We start from the raw sequence: 26,005 nt of genomic DNA, 5'->3' as shown, positions 1-26,005 counted from the left end.
TACCTCCACCATGTTTTATATAAATCGACAAGGAGGAGCTCGGTCCTGTGCCTTATGTGCGGAAGCAGTCTGGTTATGGAACTGGTACATCGCCAACAATATAATCTTGAAAGCCTCGTACTTACCAGGCGCTCACAATGTGAAGGCAGACCAGCTGAGCAGGTGTTTTGCACTCACGCACGAGTGGCAGATCCGTCCCGATCTGCTACGACCGATTTTTCACGCATGGGGTTTTCCCCAGATAGACCTGTTTGCAACTCAACACAACAAGAAGTGCCCACGATTCTGCTCCAGGGCAGGACTGGGACGGGAGTCCCTGGGGGACACATTCGCGATCTCGTGGAGGGGCCCCCTGCTTTACGCTTTTCCTCCCACAGTGCTGATCCACAAAGTCTTGCAGAAAGCCAGGAGGGAAGGAGCCCGAATGATCCTGATAGTCCCAACGTGGGATCGACAGCAATGGTTCCCCCTACTCCTACGCATGTCGGACCGTCCACCGATGCCCCTTCCGGTGGCGCTGGATCTGCTCACGCAAGCCCAGGGGTCCATAGTGCATCCGCACCCCCAAGGCCTGCGACTACAAGCGTGGTTAATCCATGGCTCAGCTCCCTAGAGAGCACATGTACGGAGGAAGTGCAACAAGTCCTAGAAAGTAGCAGGAGGACTTCCACCAGGAAGACCTACAAGCAGAAATGGACTCGCTTCACGGCATGGTGTTCTACGAAACAGCTAGCCCCCCTTTCGGTGCCTATACCTGTAATATTAGAGTATCTACTGGACCTCAAGAGAGGAGGACTCTCACTATCCTCGTTAAAGGTCCACCTTGCCGCCATTTCGGCGTTCAGACACGAAGAGGAAGGGCACATGGTGTTCGCCCATCCCATGGTTACCAGGTTCCTCAAAGGGTTGGTAAACCTATACCCCCCTCGGAAACCGCTTCCACCTTCGTGGAACTTGGACCTGGTGCTTAATGCGCTAACGGGACCACCGTTCGAGCCTTTGGCCACGGTTTCCCTCCGCCTCCTTATGATAAAGACGACCTTTCTTCTCGCAATCACGTCAGCTCGCAGGGTGAGCGAGCTTGCGGCAGTTATGGCAACGCCACCCTGCACTGTTTTTTCCAAGGAGGCGGTAACCATACGGCTGCATCCAGCCTTTGTTCCTAAAGTTTCTTCTGAGTTTCACATTAACGAACCTATTGTTTTACCCTCGTTTTATCCAAAGCCTCATAACTCTAACAAAGAGGCGCGCCTACACCTCCTGGACGTGAGGAGGGCGCTAGCCTTCTATATAGACAGGACCAAGTCCTTCCGGAAAACAGATAGACTCCTAGTCTCTCTCGCTCCCAAATCGAAAGGAGAAGGTCTCTCTCGCAGAGAATCTCGAAGCACATCGTATCCTGCATAAAAATGTGCTACGAACTCAAAAAGACTCCTTTACTGGCCACGCCCAGGGCTCATTCCACTAGGGCGGTGGTGGCATCAACAGCCTTTTTCAAGGGCGTTGCGCTAAAAGACATTTGCAGAGCGGCGACCTGGTCATCCTATGACACCTTCGCCAAACATTACGCCCTTCACAGGGTATTCCAAGAGGATACCCGTCTCTCGATAGCGGTCCTCTCGGGGACAAGCTGCACATAATCCGATTACCCACGTCCTACCTTGGGTTACTGCTGGGTAGTCACCTAATGTGGAGCACCCACGGGGACACTCGAAGAAGGAAAAAAGGTTACTCACCGTAGTAACGGTGGTTCTTCGAGATGTGTCCCCGTGGGTGCTCCACTACCCGCCCATCCTCCCCGCTTCGGATCTCTGTTTAGTGTTTTGAAGGAGCATCCGAGGCGGTTGGTCAAGGAACTGGCGGGGACCGGATCGCGCACGTGGCCAGGAGCGCGCAAGGGAGCGGCGCGCACCGGCGCATGCGCGGTCCAGCAGAAACTGCTTGGAAGATCCGATCTGTGGCGCCGGGCGAGCCCGACACCTAGTGTGGAGCACCCACAGGGACACATCTCAAAGAACCACCGTTACTACGGTGAGTAACCTTTCTTTTCAAAGGAAAAAAAAAAAGCAGTGTCGACAGGGCTTTTTTGAAAATAAACCCCATCTTCTAAAGAACCCATCCTATTTTGTTTCATGAAGAAGGGTTCTTTTGAAGATGGGGTTTATTTCTGAAAGAGCCCTGTCTACACTGCTTTTTTTCTTTTGAAAGAATCTCTTCCAAAAAGAGGTGATGCAAATGAAGCACGAGATTTGTAAATCAGTGTCTCATTTGCATTCACCTCTTTTGAAAGAGGAATGCAAGTGTAGACATAGCCTAAGTGATTTAGGTGAACAAATCGTGTTGAAAGTCACAAGTTCCATTTGAAAAATCCCACTTAGTGGAATTCAGAATCATGTTGATTACTTCAGGAAGAGCAGTGCATAGGTAGGAACTCAGAAGGTATGCCTCTGAAATCCCCCACTATCAAGTGTCAAAAAATCTTGAAAATTTAGCCCTGGAAAGTGCCAGAGAATGGGCATTATTTTATTTCTTTCAAGAACACTTGGTATTTTCACTGAACTCATCTATTAAAACACTTCCTTTGTGTTTTGGCATAATCAAATCATGTACCAATTTCATTAGCCATAAAAATACAATGCTTCTCCATACAAGGTTCCCAGATGCCCAGTTCTCAATTGGAACACCTACTCGAAGAGAACCTAGCAGCTCTAGTCATCACCACCAAGTGGGCCATTAAAAGTCAAGGCGGTAGCGCTACTGGAAGGCTCCCTGCTTGATTCGGCATGGCTCCTGAAGTGGCTGGCATGTCCCTCTTGCTCCCAGGCAGAGGGATGGCTACAGGGGCTCTGCCTTGGCTCAAGCACCAGGAATTGGCAGCAATCTGAGCAAATGCCCAGTATTTCTAAGGGCGTGAGAAACGGGAGTTCTGTAAGGATTAAGTAAAAATAATTTAGACACAATATATAAATGCATAAAACAAAGGAAGCTGGTAACTGCCTGGACCACTGAGAGCTGTCTTTAACAGGTAAGATGTATAGTTCCATTCATGTGGAATACCACATGGAGATAACTAGACATTTTGCCTTCCACAGAGACATTCTGAAAATGACCTTGCTAAGCTGTATTTTTAAATGATAGACAGTGTAAATATTTTTACACTTCAGAATAATTTAAACATTTAATTGATCATTAATTTTTTCAAGATACTACATGTAAATCAGCATGAACAATATGGCATAGCACTAATCAGACTCAGCTTTTGTGCAGCTCAGTCTGCTTGAGTAGGCAACTTTAATGCCATTATGCTGCCATCTTTCAGAATTAATCACAATCTTTGTTGCTCACCCTGGTCAATTCCCGCCCCCCACTCCCCAATCCTCTTAGCATAAAAAGGGATTATACTCACAGCACATATTTTTCAAGATCTATTTTTATCTCAAATTAATTGTCATTTATTTCAAAATCCTCAGAAAATTCAATCTTCCTTCACAGATCATGTGCTGTAAATTTCAGGGTGAAATACTGGAATCTTTGTACTAACACAGGAGTTGAATTTTTCAGTGATTCAAGAGGCTGAATCAACACTGTTTTAACTATGGAAACCTGAACATTGCCTCCATAACGTCTATTGGTTGATGCATATTTCTAGAAAACTGTATATAACAGTCGAGTATTTTTCTTTCCTGCTGGTAACACTATTCCAACTAAGACAGCAACAGTACAAATTCCTTTTTTTTTTTTTTTTTTTTTTTTTTTAACACTGCGGGGGGAAGAAGGGGGACAGTCAGCCACTTCTTCCCTTCCAAATAGTCATAATTCATCAAGTGATCATTAGACCATTCTATGTATAGTACACACCAAGCTCATTTATGATGAGGAAGTTTGCCCTTCAAGACAGATGGCATATTTCTTTATAAGATACACTGTTCTGGGATTTATTTACTCATTGTGGATAGGTGGCTTCACAATATGACTGACATCTTTGAGAGCTGAGACTGGCCCCAGATATGCCATAATTAATTAGCTGCTTTCCAGCCTGAGAGGGCAGGGCTAATCGGTGTCACATGATGCTTTAATGAAGCACTAGGTCACAGAAGAAGGGCTGAGACAGATCAGTCTGGAGTGGAATCACAGACAGGCTCCTGTGAAGGCCCCAGTGATGTTCTGTAGGAGGCTGGGTACTCAAAATCTACTAGCCTTGTGGCCTGGAGCTCCATACTAAAGAAAGCATTAACCCATTAAAGGAAGCTGGGTGTCCAATTAGCATTATATCAACATTCCCTACAGAAGACTGAATTCTGAATTTGATAATTCTTAGCAAATTCACATATCTGCTTTTTCCAAAATGTCCTATCCTGTCTACAGATACATCTTTAGGGATGGCTTTGTAATAGCCACATTCCATGTATCAGGAATATTCAACTGTGCCCACAGGCATGGCTCACCCATCCCTGATTACAGAGTGATGCTAAACAAGGGATACCTAATGACACAAGCCTCCTTCCCCCTCAGGCACTGAAGCTCTCTAGAAAGTGTATTCCAGGGGTTCAACCCTATCATTAGCAATCCTCCTATAGTCCAGCCTATCACCTGCCCACTGATTTTTATTAGATCATGGCTGACTGCTAAGATCTGGTCTGTCCCACGAAAGTTCATCGCCTAATAAATTTAAAATTTGAAAGTGCTACTTGAGTGCTTTTTTCTTTTGATCCCAGCCTAAGTAATTTAATTGCATACATCACAGGGACTTGGGTTTTGGAAACTTTTTTTCCCAAAGAAAGTATGCATGAACAAAAATCTATTGACTAGTACAGATATATTTACTATGAATGGCTATAAGATCTAAACCTCTTGGGACCTGACTCACCAATGCATTACTTTGAGTTTACAGGAGTGTAAGCATTACATGGAGTTACAACAGAGTAAACCTGAAGTAAAGTGGAGAGCCAAGATCAGGAGTAAGCATGATGGTCATTGACTGCAGAGGACAGCCAATTTATCACTGTTTGTAACATTTTTCGTGCTGAATTTTTCACATAGGACTATTTGATCTTGTTAATGTTGATGCAGCAGTTGGAACCTGTCCTGTGTGAAAAATTAAGCATTGAAATATTTTTACCATTTTTAACACTCTAGTAAGAGCTACACAAGCAACTTAGAGTTAGATTTTAAATACTCAGTAAACATGCCTGTGATCTGTTACAAATACAGGTAGCACCTCCCGTGTCTGGCACCCTCGGAACCTGATGGGCCCTGAATGAGGGAATTTGCCAGACTAATGGAGTTCCCATGCTCTGGCCACCCAGTCTGCTGCCGCCCACTGCTGCTGGCTCCGCTTTTCCACCTCCCCCCTCCAGCCCAGGGCCCCCTTATCTCCTGGGACCTGGACCCCTGCTGGGCTGACACTGGCCTGGCCATGCTTGGGCTGCCAGCCACAGAGGCTGGATCCAGCCCTGGCTGGGCTGTTGAACATAGTCCTGGCCCTGTGGGCACCGCTGATGTGGCCTCGTCCCTACAGAGGATGGCTCCAGTCCTGGCTGGGGTACCGGACACTGCTATGGCCCCACAGGTGCTGGCTCCAGCCCTGGAGGCCAGCTCTGGCCCCAGCAAGGCCACTGACATGGCTTCAGCCCTGTATGCGCCAGATGCTTAAGCCCTGCTGGGCTCCCCTGCCCAAGGGGGTGGGCTCCCCCTCCTAGCCTCCCAACCTGGGTATCTGACCCAGTAACATCCGTGGTCCTGCCAGACCAGAGAATGCCAGTTCTTGGAGGTTCAGTCTATAGTACAAATATAGTTGGAGAATGTATTCTTAAAGAAAACCAAAGCCCTCTACTCATGTTGGAGGAAAAAAAAACCCCCCAAATCCTAAATAAGCTTTGCAATTCAAAAAGATGGCTGATGAATTATTTGGTCCTCACTGTATTAAATCTATGACAGAACAGTCAATTGAACAAAGAGTGAGAACACAGAGTACATAATACATCAATATGTCACAAAAGAATTTACATGATAGGAACATAAAATTGAAACTACAACAATCAATATAGCTCAACTATCTATGGCTTAATAAAGAAAGCTCTTTTTATGACAGTAAAATATGCTGCTACAAAACGATGGCACAAAGTGACAAATTACTTAGACTTTGCCCAAGATTTAATGAATAGAAATAATAATCAGAATTCTTTTTGCCATCCCAAGAGATACATCATTAAATGTCTGTACGTGATTTCACTGTAGACAAAAAATAAGATAAACGTAGTTGAAGGAAAATTAAGACCTTTTCAGAATAGAAACAGCAGAAACAGATTTTATTCCACTCAATCTGACCACAAGACATCTGCTCACAATAACTATAAAAACATTAATATACCTGTACTATGGGTTATAAATTAGAATTTATTGTGCAAATCATGCAATAGTCTGCAACCATTTTGGACCATGTAATGATGTCTCCTGTGGGTGAAATAATGAATTAAATTGCTTTTGTAGCCATATGATGGAGGTTTAACTCATTATTTTACCCTCAAGAAAGATCATGAAACACTGATTGTGAATTATGGATATAATTATGGGTATAATGTGTCACAACATTCCAATTCCTATAATACTTCTCACCCTGTTCATTTTGGCTATGTCTACACTAGCACCCTGTGATGGAGTTGGGGGTTACGTGTGTGTAGGTGTGTCTCTCACACAAGGTGTGGGCTCCTGCTGGGGGTAACCTGGCGACCAGGTGACCCCTCTGGGCTGCAGACAAAGGGGGAGGTGAAGCCTGAGGGGTTTGAATTGGAACTGGGAGTTGGAAGCAGTGAGTCGGCTGAGAGAGAGAGAGAGAGAGAGAGACCAAGGCCCCAGCTCTGGAGGCCCCTCTGGACCTCCTCTCCCCAACATGGATGGGACTGGCTGTCTCTGCCGGCTGCACTGACTCCTCTGTACGACACTGTGTCCTGTCGGTGAATAAACCCGCTGTTCTCCTGCCGAGTGAGAGTCACGCCTGCCTGCAGACGGGGGGCAGAGCTTGGGGGACCCTGAACCCCATCACACACCCCTCTTTCGAAAGAGAGATACTAATGAGACTCTTCAGCACTGGTGCACATGGTGCCCACACATTGAATGTCATAAACATATAAACCAGATCTTGAAGAATGGCCGTTATGAAGGTGACAATCATTTTACTAGTATTGCCCCATCTCTCACTTTTATGAGATTATGATATAACCTTTTCCCACTAATTGACTGACACTTAAAGAGATTCTAGCAAGCCCTAATGCTGTTTTCTAGACCTAATATATATTGTTTTATTACTAAATATAACTGGACTAGGATATTTACAAATGCAGGGATGTGTGTAGTAGTTTTGCTTAAATGAAACTCTGCTGAAGCACATAACAGAGCTGGTGAGTCACTGAGACAGCCATTGTTCTGCACAATAGATTAATAGGTGGGAAGAGATCTGAAAGGGCACCATTCTATGTAGACAAAAAGCTAGAACATCCAGAATGTGGCGCTTTGGTTTGTCCTTATGCATTTTGGAAAGAAAGCCAAAAAAAAAAGTCAGAGGGGGAAGAGACATACCTCTCTGGAGAGAAACTAGCTGTGTCTTGACTTTAACAAAACAGTGTATGGAGAATCCGTTACTAAGGCATTCAGCTCAACTGCCTTCATTATGGAGGTGATGGTCACTAAAAAGACCACAATCAGGAAGCCAACAGATCAAAAAGGGGAGGCCCACAAGGGCTGAAAATACTTGAGAGGGTGGGAAGCTAAGCACCTGACTTACAGCGTTGATTAACGGTGACCATATGTGCCACTTATAACGTTGGTATTGCAAAAGAGATCAACTCTGGGTAAAAGATCTGGAATTTTTCAGGTAAGATTCCAGCACATGAACTGCAGTTAACAAAGATTCAGAATGTAGTACAGCCTCCACCTCCATCAGAAGAAAATCAGCCAACCTGATCAGGACTGACTTTTGGCAACCTCTTAAGTTAGAGTTACCCTCTCTGCTTCCTTAACTACAGTGATAGCTCACATTTACATGCTTCTTTCAGCTCTTGTTTCCTGCTGTATTTTCACTGCTATATGCCCTGGTACTAAGGGAAACTACTTTTCCTTTTGCAATAAGAAAAACACACTTGAAGTGAAAATTTGTACTTAATATTTAAAAGTAAATTAATGCACAATTCCAAGAGCAATTTACTTACCACATTAACAGCTCACTTAGCAAGCAGAGATATAAAAAAACAACATCTCAGTAGCATTCTGCATCTGATACTCTACTGACAAGGCCCTCATATTTGGAGCTAATTTCTGACACAAGTTATTTCACTAGCTGAGGCAGGGCAGGGATGTCCAGTCATTGTCACATTTGGGGTATCAGTCTACAAAATGTCAGCAGAACAAGGAGCGTTAAAAATAAAAGTGACAGGATGGCCTTGTATTTGCTTATTTAGCTCAGAACTTCAGTTTTGTTTTTATCCAGGTTTTTGATATTAAGTGTCACTTGTGACTAAACAACAGATGAAGTCTAAGAAGTGAGCCAGTGTAAGATGAACAATGCCAAGTGCAAATATACATAAAAATGAAAGAGCAGGAGCACTTTCAAAGGTTGCATGGAGTAATAATGCACCTTCTAAAGTCATCCAGCAGCTACCCTTAGGAATAGCTGACAGAATGTCAGACTACAGCTACTTTAAGGGATTATTAATTCTAGAATTCCTTCAATCATCTCAGTGTGAATATTTGTATCTCAATCATTTAAAGTCTTTAAAAACTATGTGGAGATACTGTGAAACTTTATCTCAAACTGCTAAGATAAAGAGCACAACAATTGGTCTGAAACTTAGACTAGAGCACAGAGCCAAAGGACAGGAAACGAACAAGGTTATTAATCAACCCACAGAAAACTACTTTACATACAGCAACTCAGTTATCACATTCACTCCTTCTCAATGTGGTCTGCATTTCAGGGGGCTGTTTTGGTCCCTTACCTTCCCCTTAAATTCCCAGTAACTGTGGTCAAGAGGATGTTTTTTCAGTCTGTGATTAGCTAATGAGTGTTTCCCTTATCTGTCGCCCTTTCCACAGACATTTATATATCTTTGTCATCTCTAACATGGGCATATAGTGCTCTACCTAAGCTCCCGTTAAACTGTGCAGTTGTGCTCTTCAGGCAACCCTCCCCGCAGTGCCATGCTGCTGCTGCCCTCTGCTTTGAAGCCCCTGGGCAGATGCGCCTAGGAGTTTCCTGCTTTGCTGTGCAGAGTGGAGTGGGGAGAGCACTGGTACCCGGTTGTCCCCTCCCTCTCTATACTCCATCTCCACAGATTGGGAGTAGGGGACACCACAAGGCTCAGGATGGGGCCTGGTAAGGAGCTTGCTGCGGGGCTGCTGCTGTGTCTGAATAAGCAGGCTTCAGACCGGTGACTCTTAAAGGAGGAGCACATTTAAGGAAGCAGCATGTCTCTCTCTCACACACCCCTCCACCCCTACAGTGTGTGTGTGTGAGAGAGAAAAAGAGACCAAACGTGTGAGTGTGTGTTCTTCCCCCTCTCTTGTGCACGTACACAGCATGTGTCCCCCAACCCATTGTGTCCCACTCTCTCTCTCATCTACATGCATAGCATGTCCCCCCAGACATGCAAAGTGTCTGCCGCTCCCTCTCACGCACACACACACACTGACACAGACTGTTTCGCTCTCTCTCTCATACCCTCTGTCTTTCACACTCTCCTCCCAACATACACTTGTATTATTATTGTTGTTTCTTCTTGATACTTCCCGCAATGCACAGATATTCTGTAATTTCTTCGCAAGTGTTATTTTAGGTTTTTGACTGATCTATGTATCTCTTAATTTTTATTTCCCTCTTACACTTAAATTTAAATTCTTTGAGTAGTGAGTTCTAAAATATCTAACCTATCCTGGTGGGAGTATTTATCCCTATTATAACTTTTTAAAGATATATCATGTACATCTAGATTTTTTCTCTCAACTAGCAGTGCACATCCACACATTCCCTTGATATTGGTGCCCATAACAAAATACATTCCAAATATGGATGAGAAAAATTAGAGGAACTATTGTCTAGGAATACACTGAATACCACCTTGGAAACGTCATATGCTGATGAATGCAGCAGCCAATCTGATTGGCAAAACCAGTCATGCTCAGGACGTTATAACCTATAGCCTATTCGTTGTAGTGTTTCCCTTTAGCTCTGAAATGCCATGCAAGGTGTTTACATCCAAATCCTAAGAGACCTGGTTTCCAAATACTTGGGGTCCCAACAACATTAAAGAAAGTTTAGCCACACGGAGACCTCATGTAGTTAGGGTACTGCTGCTACTTGTGTTTTAAATAACCACATCAATCAGCTCTGACAGGAGCAGGGTTAACTGACACACAGCATGAAATGACAGCGATAGCCAGTGGCCGATTTACACCATGACACCCAATATGTCTGACAACGATAGAGCTGAACCGGTGTTAGCACTGACAGGAAAAAACAGAAAATTTCCCTAGTGTACGAAAAGACTCGGAGACAGACTCTCTTTTTACCCACCCTTCTGACAAGTGGGATCAGACCACTTGTGAGGACCAGGGTTTGAGTTTTCTGGCTTTACGACACATTATAAAGTGACAGACAGCTGTGACAGAAAGCTTGTGAGCTGCCTATTCACACTAAAAAAAGATCACTCTCTTCTATAAGTGCTAAAAATTCACAGATAAAAAAGAATCAAATTACGTAAGAGTAATGGAGAAAAGAATAACTTAAAAGGGGCGGCAGCAACAATCTTTATCCTCCAAAAGTTTCTTTATGCATCTCTTACTGTTACCATGACTTCCACTGTTGGATGATTTAAACAGCAACCCATAAGACCACTGTAAAAGGGCATTTTAAATTTAAATTTCAAAGGGTAGTTTCAATTGCTGAAAAATATTCTAATATCATGACTGCACAGCATTCTCTCTTTTTGTAGCAATTTTAAATATTAACTAAGAATTAGGAAATCAAGCAGAAAAGACAAATGTGTTATTAATTTACTCTACATAAACAAAAAAGCAGTCAAGCAGCACTTTACAGACTAACAAAATAATTTATTAGGTGATGAGCTTTCATGGGACAGACCCACTTCTTCAGATCATAGCCATACCACAACATACTCAATATATAAAGCACAGAGGTCCAAAAATGATCAAGGTTGACAAATCAGAAAAACTGTTATCCAGGGTGGTAAATCAGAAGAGCAGAGGGGCAGCAGGAGGGGGATGTGGGGTGGGGAAGTCAAGCGTTAGATAAAGCAAAGTATGTAAGAGAGTCATTATAATGGGCCACATAATTGCTGTCCCGGTTCAAACTACGTATCAATGTGCTGAATTTGAATATAAATGAGAGTTCTGAACATTCTCTCTGTAAACGTATCAGAGAGGTAGCTGTGTTAGTCTGTATCTTCGAGAACAACAAGAAGTCGTGTGGCACCTTATAGACTAACAGATATTTTGGAGCATACGCTTTCGTGGGCAAAGACCTGCTTCATCAGATGTATCTGACGAAGCGGGTCTTTGCCCACGAAAGCTCATGCTCCAAAATGCATGTTAGTCTTAAGGTGCCACAGGACTTCTTGTTGTTCTCTGTAAAACATCGTTAAAATTCCTTTTCAGTAAAACACAGACTTTCAGATCATTAACAGAATGGCCCACTCCATTAAAGTGCTGGCTGAGTAAGTCAAGAGCCAAGTGAGAGTATGTGTTCTGCTCCTCAGTGCACCATATGCACTGATAACATTAGCTGGAATGGCGTGTGTCAGGAGGATGAAAATCAACTAACAGATATAAAAAAATTTACCATCTGAATTTCTTCAGGGGATAGATCGTCTTCACCTTTGCTGTCCCCCCATATCCCAAAGTTAGTGTGGGCATCTGTCAGATTCTGATCTATAAAGAGAACCAAAAAATCTCAAACACATGAGCATACTGAAATTGGAAGCTACATTAACTACCGAACAATGAGACTTCATTTCTAGTTAATTGAGATTCATATGCCAAAGGTATTTTCAGTTCACGCAGGTGAGGTACACGTGCAGGGTTGGAGGGCAAAGATTTACACATATGCTTAATTTTGTTCATGGAGCAGTTGTATTGAAGTGTGTACATTACAGCAAGTGGAATTACTTCTAGTGCATAAAGTTAAGTCCATGCAGATGTCTTTGCAATATCGTTTCTTTTGTCATGAAATAATACCCCAGTAAAAGTCAAAACAAAGTCACTTCTCCCACAATCTGTATGTTAGCAGAAATATGTATACTTGTGAAAATAACACCAACAGTATGAAGCCATCACTTTTCCTGAGATTTCAGAGAAACATCTTGCTACACACTATTTTGCAATATTAAACCCAGAACCTCATTTTAAAATATTAGCATAAACCTCTCAAGACTGATCTTGTTTCCTTTTGATGTTGATTCTGTGGTTTAGGGTCCCACTTGTGCAACTAATTCCTCACAAGGGGTCTACTTACATGCAACAAGTCAGGCTCCACCCAGAAAACACTTCTAACACCCGTTCAGTTTACATACTAGAGCCGCGGCATCCAATATGTTCACCACTGACTACATGTGGTGAACAGGACACCACAGTGGTGAATCTGACTCTGGAGCCGCATGTGGCTCTTGCCACTTTTAAATGAGGCTCCTCAGAGCCGCACACATGAAGTGCCCACTGCCCATGTGCCCCACTGCTTAGTGGGATAAGCACATGGTGGCAGCAGTGGCTCCAGGCCCCCAGCAGCAGCCACGCAGGTCCCAACTGCAGCACGGCTCCAGGCCCCAGCCGCAACATGGCTCTGGTGAGTTGCCAACATTCAGTTTGCCCAGGGGGTTGTGCCTGTCTCGGGGGGGGGGCATTCAATTAGAGTGGTGGGGGGCCTGGGGATGCCTGGATCTGGGGGAGGGCATTTATTTTGAGTATGGTGGGGGGGAAGCTGGGGTGTCTGTATTGGAGGGGGAGGCCATTTATTTTGAGTGGGGGGAGTGCCTGGCTCTTGGGGAGGGGGAGGTCATTCAGTTGTGGGGGACTGGGCGGGAGCATTGTGGCAAATACGGAAGGGCAAAAACCACAAGAGTGGCAAATCCTTGAATTTCTATTGGGCGAAAACCACAAGAGTGGCAATCCTTGAATTTCTATTGGACACCACTATACTAAAGCAGTCCCAGTCATTTCATTTAAGCAAGGCTCCTTTTATAATGTGAAGTTGCGTATCATTTTGCAACACTGGGGCCTCAAACATCTTAAATATATAACTTCTGATAATGGAGTATGTAATAGAGATTGCAATTTAAGATTAAATACTGTAAAACGCTTCTGGATGAGGAGAAAAATAGCAGTTCCTCCTTTTCATCTCTTTTATCCCATCAGAGCCAACTGATCTTGTCTGTTTTTGCAAGCATAATCATCAGTACCCAACGTGATGGAGTTACTATCACATCTCTGGCAAGTTAATACTAGCCCTCAACTGGGACATTGTTACAATCCTCAGCACACAGATCTGTGCCACGGCCCAAGAGACTCTGCGCCTTGGTTGTTTAGAGCTACCAGATGCAAGGCACAAAACTAAGATGCAGAAAGGTTTTTATTTCACCTCTTTATAAGTGTTAGATTTGCTGTTAATCATAATATTTTTCCTTATTTGGACACTTTATTTTTTTTTCATTGTAATTGCATACAACCTTGTATCTGAATGTTTTCAATTAAATAACCAATGTTGATGCATCACTCAGAGAAACCAACTTCTCTTGGGAAACCTCAGAAGGCAGTCTGTTTAAAAACAATTTCATGTAAGATACTGTAAGGAGATATTTTGCTCTTGTTCTTTGTTACCAGAACATTAAGTTCTGGTTTTACTGCTTGTTCCTTCACCAAAAATTATAGGATTGGTTTCTGACATCACAACTGATTTCCGTGGAAATGATTGTCATGTTGCAAAGAATTGTGAATGAGCAGCAGGATCAGCTTAGCTCTTATGAAAACCAGACTTTTTGTTCCTTAGTCCTAACTAATAAAAACAAGCAAAGACATGAAAAGATTTAAGATTGTTTAAAAATATTTCTAGTTATGTTTTCCGTGGGGAATCATCAGCTCTTTATATGTATTTCTCAGAGAAATACATTATTTTGTTTAAATGTGACACCAAAATTATAATGGATACATGTAATTGCAAAAATAAAATAAAATAAAATAAAATAAAATCCTGTTCAGTTTTCAGGGAAATAGTTGTTCAATATTTCTTCAGTCATTCTGATTTTATTCACTTGAATCAAAAAAAAAAAAAAAAGAGGATAATTAGTTTAGGGAACCAGCTATAAAATAATAATACTCTCTTTTTTATCCCAAAGGAACCAATTATTTCCAGTCACTGCTAATACTTGGCAAGAAACAGCACATGTGTCCAACAAGTTCATTAATAAGCAACTACGCCCTGGGTAAGCACTAGGTGAGAGACATTTTCTAATCCTCCCAGAGTTGCTCCTGTCACTCTGGCACATTTCCTGCTACTAGGAAAGCAGATCCTGGAATATGTGTCTCTTGGACCACGATTCATCTAGCAAAACCTAGAGAAAAAAACATCTATTTCTTAGGAATGCTGAAATAAAATACTTCATATCTCTGTTTTTCTGAAAGATGCACTGGCTATTTTAATTAACAATTGAATTCCTTTTAACCTATTTCCAAACTGGCTTACTTCACACTGAAGTGAGAGATGCTAAACTGATAGATTAATTCAAAAGCTGTAATTTATATTTCATGCCATAAGCTAATTGTCCTGTTTGTAATAAGCAAATCGAAACTGGGCAATATATAATCTTTAAAGGCTTATCAAATAAACACCAAATGGGCATTTCCTAAAATGATGCAAGTTTGTTATACTTCTGATGTAAAAAAAGGTGTTCAGTACCAAACCCAAGTAATCTAATCTGCCAGAGAATAGAATAGACCATGATAAACCAAGGTAAAAGATGAAGCGGGTCTTTGCCCACGAAGCTTATGCTCCAAAATATCTGTTAGTCTATAAGATACCACAAGACTTCTTGTTGTTCTCAAGATAAAAGAGTAATTAAATGTCCTAACAGAGGGCAGAGTCCCCTGGTTTCACTTTGAGTCTGACCCTTCCAATAATATGTTATGTGCATGGGGATTTGGGTAAGAGTTATACTCCCAGTAAGGAGCAGTCTTTGTAGGGCAAATGTTCATACAGCAATGCCCAGAGGCTATTGTGACAGACACTTCAGAAAGGCAAATAATCACCAAACCCCAAGTTCCTGATGCCCCATGAAAAATCTTATTTAAAAATAACCTTGGTTTTATTTTTGTAATTCGTTTGGTTTTTCAAAGAAAACATTTAAGAAATCAAAGATCAAAAGATTGAAACGCACAATCCCCTAATGATAGCATCACCATTATTTCTACAGCAACTACCTGTGATGCCCACAATGAAAATTATGGTTTTATATACAATAGCAGCAAACGCTTACAGTCACCCTCATATATGCAACAAAAAACAAAAGGTGCAGGGCGTGTGCATAATATTTTCCAGGCAGAACTGTTTTGAAAGAGGCCTCACAGTTTCCTCAAAAAGTTATCAGTATCTCTAAGATCACTGCAAGAGCATCACTTACATAATAAACCACACTCTTAGCTACTTGCTTCTACACAATTGCAGTTAGGCTAATAATGAAAAAATAACTACCACCAGTATATTCAAGTCTGAAATGCAGTGAAAGGTGCAATAAGTGACACCTTTTTGCAATGTAATGTTGTGATTCAGATCTGATGGCCCTAGGCAACCAAAGACTAGAACCTCTTGTGGCATGGCACAGATTTCTGAAACTTAATATTATAACAGGGCTCTGGATGATAGAGCCACACGGAGTTGTCCAGAATTACAGTGGTGTTCCATACGGCTGGAACCACACAGAACCACTGAAGATACTACTACATTGCCACTTTTCTGCTGGCAGGCCTCAGAGCTGTAAACTGCTCATGATATGAGCTAAAGAAAAACACAACTGTTACCTACGTGCTGGATTGCTCCGAGTTTTTAAAGAAATGAAATGTGCACAGTAAACAGACACTCAAAGCCTGCAATTTTATGTTTTATAGCAGGTTCAATTTGAGAAGAAAAAGCTTACTGTGAAGTTGCACGAATGTAGCTAGTTAGACAAATAAAACTACAGCATTTAAAAATTAAAATGTCTGTATGTGCTGAGGGACCATTCAAAATTAGAGCCTTCATTCAAAAATGGAGTTTCCACCTCTCCCTAATCACTGCCCACAGGCACTTACCTCTTTGACTAACATCATTTAACAAAAGACAGAATAGCTGATGGTTAGAAATATCCCTTTGTGTACATCTTCTGCTCTATCAGCTGTAGTCTGAGCTTAACTTGAAGTCACATTTATGCCAGTTTTTGTTTCTCGCTAAAGAAAATTTCAGTGCTGTAGATCATATTACACAGTATTGCAGACTTCTTTTGCAGGTAAAACCACAGAACTAATGCTAGAAAAAAAGCACTTGCTTCTGTAACACCATTCAGAAAATAGAAGCCCATTTGGAGACAAACCCTGAAACTGTCTTTGAAGTTGCTGTTATTGCTCAGAAAGGTTTCATGCAAAAAACTTCTGCTAATTTACCTGACTTAGAACATGACTACACTGCAAAAAAAGGTGTGCTCTTAACTTGCATGAGCTAACCCACACTAGCTAACTCAGGTTAAAATAGCAGCAGACGCAGCAAATCACCTCCTATCTGAAGCTAACAACTTAAATTCAACCATAGGCTCCCTAACCTGAATTAAAAGCCAAGCTGATGCATCTGCACAGGCTGTAATTGTGGACTAGCAGCATCACTTCCCCTATAACCTCAGCCATGCAGAACAAAACACCATCCACAGCCTCAGAAATGACTCTGACATTATAATCAAAGAGGCTGACACAGGAAATGCTGCAGTCATCATGAATAGGTCAAATTACAAAAGGGAGGCTGCCAGGCAACTCTCCATCACCATATTCTACAGGCTACTATACTTTGATACCACTGAGCAGTACCTAAAGAAACTATACCATCTACTCAAGCAACACAGCGACAAATCTTCACCACACACTCCTAGAGCCCCTACTAGGGTTATTCTATCTGCTACCCAAGATCCATAAACCTGGAAATCTTGGATGGTCCATCACCTCAGGCAGTGGCACTCTTACAGAAGGACTGACTGGCTATAAAGACTCTCTCTTCACACCCTACGCTCCCAGCTATCTTTGACCGACTTCCTGAGGAAACTACATCCACTGGTGATCTTCTGGAAAACATCATTCTCACTGCTATGGCTGTAGAAGCTCTCTATACCAACATTCCACACAAGGACAGACTACAAGAATGGACTACTATATCCCCAATGATGTCACAACACAGCTAGTTGCTGAACTTCGTGCCTTTGTTTTCATGCACATTCAGATTTGTGGATGACGTATACTTTCAAGTCAGCGGCACTACTGTGGGTACCCTTATGGCCCTACAGTGTGCCAACATTTTTATGGCTGACTTAGAACAATGCTTCCTCAGCTCTTGTCCCCAAGTGCCCCCTCCTTTATTTGTGCTACACTAACGATATCTTCATCACCTGGACCCAGGGGACAAGCGCCCTTGAAGAATTCCACAGGGATATCAACAATTTCCCACCTTCCATCAATCTCAGTCTGCATCAGTTCACACAAGAGATCCACTTCCTGGACACTACAGTGCAAATAAGTGATGGTCACATAACATCACTCTATGCCAGAAACGTACTGACTGCTGTACTTACCTATACACCTCCAGCTTTCATCCAGAACACATAACATGATTGATTCATTGTCTACAGCCAAGCCCTAAGCTTACTACCACATTTGCTCCAATCCCTCAGACAAACACCCACATGATCTCTACCAAGCATTCTTAAAAACTACAATACCCACCTGGAGAAGCCAAGAAACAGATTGACAAAGCCAGGTGGGTACCCAGAAGTCACCCACTACAGGACAGACCCAACAAATAAAGCAACAGAACCATTAGCCATTACCTACAGCACCAGCTAAAGCCTACATGCCATCAAGGATTCACAACCTATCCTAAATGATGATCCCTCTCTCACAGACCTTTGGAGGCAGACCAGTTTTCGCTTATAGACAGACCCCCAAACTCAGAAAACACTCACCAACTTCATACTCCACAACAGAATCACTAACCCAAGAACCAATTCTTGCAAAAAAAAAAAAAAAAAAGACCACTTCCAACTCTGTCACACATCTACCCTAGTGACATCATCACAGGGCCTAATCACATCAGCTATACCATCAAAGGCTCATTCACATGCACAACTACCAAAGTGACATATTGCCATCATGTGCCATCAATGGACAAACCAGACTGCTGCTACACAAACAAATAAATGAACACAAATCAGATGTTAAGAATAGTAACACACACAAGCCAGTCAGGGGAGCACTTCAATGTCTCTGGACAGTTACTGACTCACAAGTTGCCTTTCTTAGACCAAAACCTTCAAAAACAGACTGCAACAGAAAACTGCTGAGCTGGAATTCATATGCAAATTTGATACCACCAAAAGAGGCGTAAATCGAGACATGGACTAGCTCTCTCATTATGATAAGTACTTTCTCCTTCAGATATTCTCACCTTCTCATCACCGTTGAAGGTAAGACACATCCACTCTGATTCAATTAACAAAGATATGCCACACATCCATCTTCGTGGCTTATTTTTTTTCCTTTTTCCTTTTCTCTTTAAGCATCTGACAAAGTGAGTTGCAACTCATGAAAGCTTATGCCTTAATAAATTTGTCAGTCTGTAAGGGTGTCACTGGTCTCCTTCTGTTTTTGTGTCTTCACTGCTATTTTAAATCAGAACCGGCTAATGCAGGTTAGGTAATCCAAGTTAAGAAACCCCCTTTTTTTGGGCGGGGGGTAAGCCGGGGAATTGACTGACTTGAACTCTAAGCCTAAGTAACACTTTTAACAACCCCGCTATCAGACGATGTCCATGTATTGATAAGACACAAGCCCTCCAGCAGCAAAAATCAGGATTATGAAGAAAACACATTCTTGAAGGAACCAGATATAGCCTCCTGTCTACCTCCTTTCCCTCACCTCATGCACACTTTTTCTAAATGTTCCAAATCTTATTGTAGGTCTAGACTCTGTTTTCCATGGGCATTAAAAGAGCAGGTCTTCTTTTAAGAATGCAGGAGGCTAATTTTCAGACAGTCTGTCCTTTCAGTGAAGGGATTCCTACAAAATCTTGCATCTGCCCTGAGAGTCCTGTATTTAGAGCAGTACTAAAAAAGTGAGAACCAAGATAGTCATAGAGTTGTTTTGACACGGATTGAGCTGTCACATCTTAAATATTGGAAGAAATGTTGAACATTAGAAACAACCAGGGAATAAAGGCTCATGGGAAAGTTTATAGTGATTTTGGCTGTGTGTAGAAAGATGCACTCCAAAAACCCCTTTTGCCTTTGGCTGAAAGATGCTTCTGAAACATACCAAGAAGCCTGAGACTTCTCTGCCTCATTCTCAAAATCTGCTTTGCAACAGCCTGGTTAGCACATGAAGGGGAAGAAAGAAGAGCAGGTACATGTGACAGGAGGAAGTCTTACAACAGCTCTGTGATCTGACAAAAATCCTGCTATCCAGTTGGGTGAAGTACACAACTGCTCCCAAAGTGAAAACTAAAGGGATTTGAGTCTTACCTTTATTTTCCTCATAAGGAGGTTTTTCTTCAGATTCTTCTGAAGAACTCTGTACAGCTTTTTCAGGGAAAGAGGTTGTCTGAGCTTTGCTGCTCTGTTCAGGTTCAAGCCTGGACCTATAAGCACAAGACCTTACAATTTAGCAACAAAGAGATAAGGAGATCAAAGATTACTTGGAAATAGAGCATGCCATAAAATCTCTCTTGCAAAATTTTGATGAAAATTTACCAGCCAAGACACAAAATGTACTATCCATCCTTTACCATGATATTTGAGAAAAATAAAGAAAAATAATTTACTCTTTCCTGGAAAAATAATTATTTGTGCAGGATAAGCAGAATATTGTGTCTATTCATGTGAGCCTTACAAAATATTTCGATATACTGCCTTTTATAAACCTAGGATATTAAAATGTCTAGGATGGTTTGTTAAAGCAGTTCTGTTAATACCAAACATGTTTTCAGTAACAATAGCCAATAGGCATGTTTCGGTAACAATAGCCAACTCAGTCTTGAGTTCTGATTGTATATATTATCAAAATAACTTCAAGCAAAGGTAACAAAATATAAACTGCATCTGGTTTCACAAACAATGATCTTTACTCAGCAAGCCAAAAATGTACTCCAGTAGTGGTGCCAGTAAAGGAAAACGAGTCTCACATATACTGTTTGCAGAAGAGCATAACAGCTATTTAGAAGCAAACCAAGACAGTTTGTATGTGGTGCAGAGCTGTATTATAAACTAATTCTCTGCAATTGTCTGTAATATTAGTATGTGTGGCACAAATAGAGCATTGGGCTGGGATTTAGGAAATATGAATCCTATCTTCAACTCAGCCTTTCGCCTGCTACATGACTTTGGGCAAGTCACTTCATCTAGGGATTAATTTATTATTATTGTAGTATTATTAAAAGCCCAATTAAAAATATCACTTTATATAGCAATCTCTTACTAAATATCAGTCGTATATTTCTTCTAAACTATAAAAACTGTATGATAGAGGAACTGAAAATAAACACTAGATGTCACAGGTTTGCCTTTTCAGCTATGAACTCTAATAGCAATGGAGTGGAGGACTGAAGCCAAACCACTATGTGGTTATACGACAGGGGTCAGCAACCCCTGACACAGATGCCAAGAGTGGCACGTGAGCCGATTTTGATCGGCATGCAACATGGAAGCTCAGCCCCGTCCCTTCTCACCCATGCAGCCAGGTGTTTGCTCAAAGCTTTGCCACCTGGAGATTAACAAAAGACCAGTTAATGCTACCAACCACCACCTGAACAGTAAAGCTCTGTGCATCTTTATTTATTTATCATTGACAGAGTTGTACATAGGACTATTAGCAATTTTATAAAGCATCACCAGCACTCATACTGTACATAAAGCAAAAGGTCAAATTTCAGCACTCTGCTGGTTGCTCACCCGTTATATGGTGAGAACTAAACAGCAAATCTAACTCACATTTTTTCCAGTATTGGGGAGAATTTGCTACCCAAGAACACAAATGACTGATAAAAACCTATCAGGAAGTAACACCTGCCAGATACTGCACTAGCTTCCTCACACACACAAAATAACTCTCACATATGACCTTTGACTATGTCTAAATACTTGTGTATAATTTGCCATGCATCTACTTAGGATAGTAATTAAAAATGGAAAAAGTTGGACAGAAATCTAATCTGGTCACCCACATTATATTTAAAACATGAGAGGTAACAGGAAACTCTGTATGGTCCAAATATTAACTACAATATCTAAGTCGTGGGGGAAGCACGTAAAGTAAAGCTTCCTGCATCTTCTGTACTACTGATAGAAATCTATGACTTGCTGAAGATGACAACAACAATAATTGTTCTGAAAAACCAAGAAAATACTGATTCCCGATATAAATGAAATCCAACTCAAGTTCAGTTCTCTCTTAAAAGATATATCTAATGCCAGAGTTTTCAGTTTCTATCTATGAACAGTTTATAGTCTGAGATAAAATATAATTTTAAATGTCACTGAATACAACAGTTTTAACTAACTAGGATCACTTCATAAAATCATAGAAAGATAGAGCTTGAAGGGACATTGAGAGATCATCATGTCCAGCCCTTCCTGCTGAGGCAGGACCAAGTAAACCCAGACTATCCCTGATAGATGCTCATCCAACCTGTTCTTAAACATCTCTAATATTGGGCTTATGCAACCTTCCCTGGAAGCTTGTTCCAGGTGTTTACTACCCTCTTATCTAACCTACATCCCCTTTGCTGCAAATTAAGACCACTACCTCTTGTCCCTATCTTAATCCACTTTTAACAGCCCTTGACATATCTCAAGACCATTTTCATACAGTACTATAGACTTGTGCGCAACTGCATCTCGCTGTTGTCTCATATTAAATTTGTGACCACATAAAAACCCTAAATCCTTTACAGAAGTACTATAATGTAACCAGTTATTCCCCATTTTATAGTTGCACATCTAATTTTATATTCTTAAGTGAAGTAGTTGGTACTTGTCATTCTTTTATTTAGTTTTGTTGATTTCCAACAATTTCTTCAACTTGTCAAGATCCTTTCGAATCCTAATCCTGTCCTCCAAAGTGCTTGCAACTTCTCTGAGTTTGGTATCATCCACACATTTCATAAGCATACTCTTCTCCACTTTATTATCCAGGCATTAATATAAACACTGACTAGTACCAGTCCCAAGACTGATCCCTGAGGGATCCCAATCAATACATTCTCTCAGTTTGACAGCACACCACTGATAATTACTGTTCCAGCACAGTCTTTCAACCAGTTATCACCTACTTTATAATAATTCAGATAGCATTTGCCTTGTTTTCTTAGGATGATATTATACGGGACTGGGTCAAAATGCCTTATTAAAATCAAGATGTGTTGTATCTACTGCTTCCCCACAATCCACTAGATCAGTACCCTAGCACAGGTCGAACCCCTCTAGTCTGACACCCTTGGGACCTGATTGGTGCCAAATGAAAGAGTTTGCTGAACCTCAGGAGGTCAATATTGCCTAGCACTATTAGCAATATTTCCGTTCTTTACTGGGCTCTTAGAAGACATTTAAGGGTAAACCACAGCTAAATAACAGCACAGAACCCTGAGAGCCAGGACTGATAGCTGTAAACAAATGTTATGGGACTACAGGAAACTTGGCCACACCCATGATAAGTAGACACCTGGCTAACTAAAGTCATGGTGGATTATGGATCTTGCCGGACAAGGAGAGTGCCAGACTAGAGAGGTTCAACCTGTAACACAAAGGAGAAAGGCAACAGCCCACTTTCCTTAACATTTCATTTAGGGAAATTAGATGTGACTGGCATAACTTTAGAATACACAAAGCCAAATTATGTTATGTCTGGAAATTACAAACCCAGGTAGTTTGTTTCAGAGGCTACATCTACACTAGCCCCAAACTTCGAAATGGCTATTTCGAAGTTTACTAATGAAGCACTGAAATACATATTCAGCGCCTCATTAGCATGCGGGCGCCGTGGCACTTCAAAATTGATGCGGCTCGCCGCCGCACAGCTTGTCCAGCCGGGGCTCCTTTTCGAAAGGACCCCGCCTACTCTGAAGTCCCCTTATTCCTATGAGCAGATGGCCATTTCGAAGTTTGGGGCTAGTGTAGACACGGCCAGAGACAGAACAAGAGAGGGACAAAGAGAAAAAAAGAGAGAAAAAAAAAAAGATTTACTTATACAGTGCTGGAAAAGGGTGCTGTTAACAAGTATATATTTAATGCCTGCTAAACTGCTGTAAAGCAGTTTGACATATGGTTTGAACCGGGATGGGAATTTTCTAGCTCATTTTAGGGGCTCTTTTGCATAATTGGCTTTATCTAATTCTTGACTTTCCACTGCTTCTGTCCCTCTGCTCTCTGATTTGCTCACCTTGATAATATTTTTCTGATTTGTCAACCTTGATTACTAGTTTTGGTTCTCTGTGCCTTAAATATTGAGTCTGTCCTGGTATGGCTATGATCTGAAGAAGTGGGTCTGTTCCTTGAAAGCTCCTCACCTAACAAATTATTTTGTTAGTCTTTCAAGTGCTACTGGATTGCTTTTTTGTTTTGATAGTATATAGACTAGCACAGCTATCTCTCTGTTGCTGTAAAGAAGATCTGGTGCAGGACTGACTTTAAAATATATCCCTTTGTTTTTTGTAATCCTCATCTTCCCGAGTATGCTCATGTACCCATTTTCAATTAAAAATGAAAAAAAGCCTGCAATGCAGCAGACATTAACACCTATTTAAATAATAAAACACATTCTTATTATCACATAAAGTGTCCCCTGCAATCCTTATGGCAATCACAAATCAACTAGTTGAAGACAAACAAAAAAAAGAATTTTTCTTTGTTATCAGAAAGACTGGTTTAGGCCCTGTGATCTATTTAAATTGCATTTTAATTTTAATAGCAATTTAGCTATTACATCATGGCCGTGTTTACACTAGCCAAAAACTTCGAAATTGCCAGGCAAATGGCCATTTTGAAGTTTACTAATGAAGCGATGAAATACATATTCAGCGCCTCATTAGCATGTGGGCGGCCGCGGCACTTCGAAATTGAGCTATCTGCTCATAGGAATAAGGGGACTTCGAAGTAGTCGGGGTCCTTTCAAAAAGGAGCCCCGTCTGGACGAGCTGTGTGGCAGTGAGCCACGTCAATTTCAAAGCGTTGCGGCTGCCCGCATGCTAATGAGGCACTAAATACGTATTTCAGCACTTCATTAGTAAACTTCGAAATGGCCATTTGCATGCCCATTTCAAAGTTTTTGGCTAGTGTAGACATAGCCCATATATGCAGTACATACACAGCCTCGAACTGTCTAACAGCTGTTCTTCTGGTTCTGACACTGAGTAAAAGTGGCAGAACAATATCCTCAAGTTTTTATAATTTAAGTGTTACACTGTTGCTTACACTTTGAGAGAGGTTCTAACTTCTAATATAGCTCTTTTGCTTCATGTTTGGTGCAGATAAATCGATTTGTTTCCCCCATTTACTTCACTAAAGCATCTTTAAAAATCAGTCTCACATTGAGGTGATAGCACGACCGCATGGTAAGCAGAACAACAGGGCACATTTATTAGCTTAATTAGATATCTGCTGGAATCAAACTTTTTTTCCTTCAAAATTCAATTATGAAAGACACTAAATCTGAGAAGATTTTATGCCTAATGTGCAAGACTTTGCTGCTGGGTTGTTTTTTTTAAACCATTGTGTCATCAAGAGAAGCTGCCTTCTCAATGAGTTATGAAAAATTTAATGAGTTATCTTGGCTTTCTCCCACACTTGGTGTGAATGTCTCAACAAAAGAAAAATAAAATAGACTGTACAGCTATTTATTTCTAAAGCGAAAGCCTCAAGTGGATCCCATCTGAGTGAAATATACAGCTGAGAGGATATTTAAAGATAACCCCACTAGTTTTAATTTAAATAATATCTGACACGTTCACACTCTAAGCAGATAGAGGAGTCCAAGTTCTTTGAAGAAAGTTCAAAACTTTAACCACTGCCACATCCACTGTGCTATTTCTCATTTCCACATGAAAACCTCCCTATGGCAAATCAGGGTTAGAATCTTCATTATGAAGACCAGTGGTGGGAAACGCAGACATTTTGCTGACTTTGACTGCCACAGGCACTGCCCCTGCAGCTCCCAGTGGCTACAGTCCTCTGTTCCTGGCCAATGGGAGATGTGGGGGGTGATGCTTGCAGGTGAAGGAGACACAGGGATGTCTAACCCACAGCTCCCACTAGCTGGGAACATAAAACTGCAGTCACTGATAGCTGTGAGGGGGGTGTGTGTGGGTTTGGGTGTGGGGGAGGTGGTGCCAGAGGTCAGCCAACATCCGCAAACTGTTTCGTGTCCTGCTATGAGATTACCTTAATGGACTGCATGTGACCCACAGGATGCATGTTGACCAAGACAGGTGAAGACTGAGAAAGAAATGATAATACTAAAACGTTAAATACATTTGTTTTTCAAAGTGACAAGCTAAAAATGATTAACCTTCTCAGTTCCCACACGAAAAATGAACAAAACAAAGGAAAAAAAAAACCTTGCAGGCAGCTGTGTTTGTTACCCTTGATTGAGACAGATCAACAGCCTATATACTCTTTCACAGTAGCCAGAGCTCCTTTGAAAAAAATTTTCATATTGATGACTGGATGTTTCAAGG

The 26,005-nt window shown here is 41.6% G+C and overlaps 1 protein-coding gene across 1 annotated transcript in view; it reads right to left on the bottom strand.

The window, feature by feature from the left end:
- The window catches only part of STX18 (syntaxin 18), a 115,073-nt gene that overhangs the window by 11,809 nt on the left and 77,259 nt on the right, over positions 1 to 26,005 (bottom strand). The window contains exons 6-7 of the mRNA XM_074992482.1: positions 19,803 to 19,918; positions 11,849 to 11,937 (exon numbers count right to left, since the gene is read on the bottom strand). Coding sequence (XP_074848583.1) covers positions 11,849 to 11,937; positions 19,803 to 19,918 — 205 coding nt within the window. The remainder of the gene's footprint in view (positions 1 to 11,848; positions 11,938 to 19,802; positions 19,919 to 26,005) is intronic.

The sequence above is a fragment of the Carettochelys insculpta genome, chromosome 4 (genome assembly GCF_033958435.1).
Source record: "Carettochelys insculpta isolate YL-2023 chromosome 4, ASM3395843v1, whole genome shotgun sequence".
NCBI lineage: Eukaryota > Metazoa > Chordata > Testudines > Carettochelyidae > Carettochelys > Carettochelys insculpta.
This window is presented reverse-complemented; position numbering and strand designations above follow the sequence as displayed.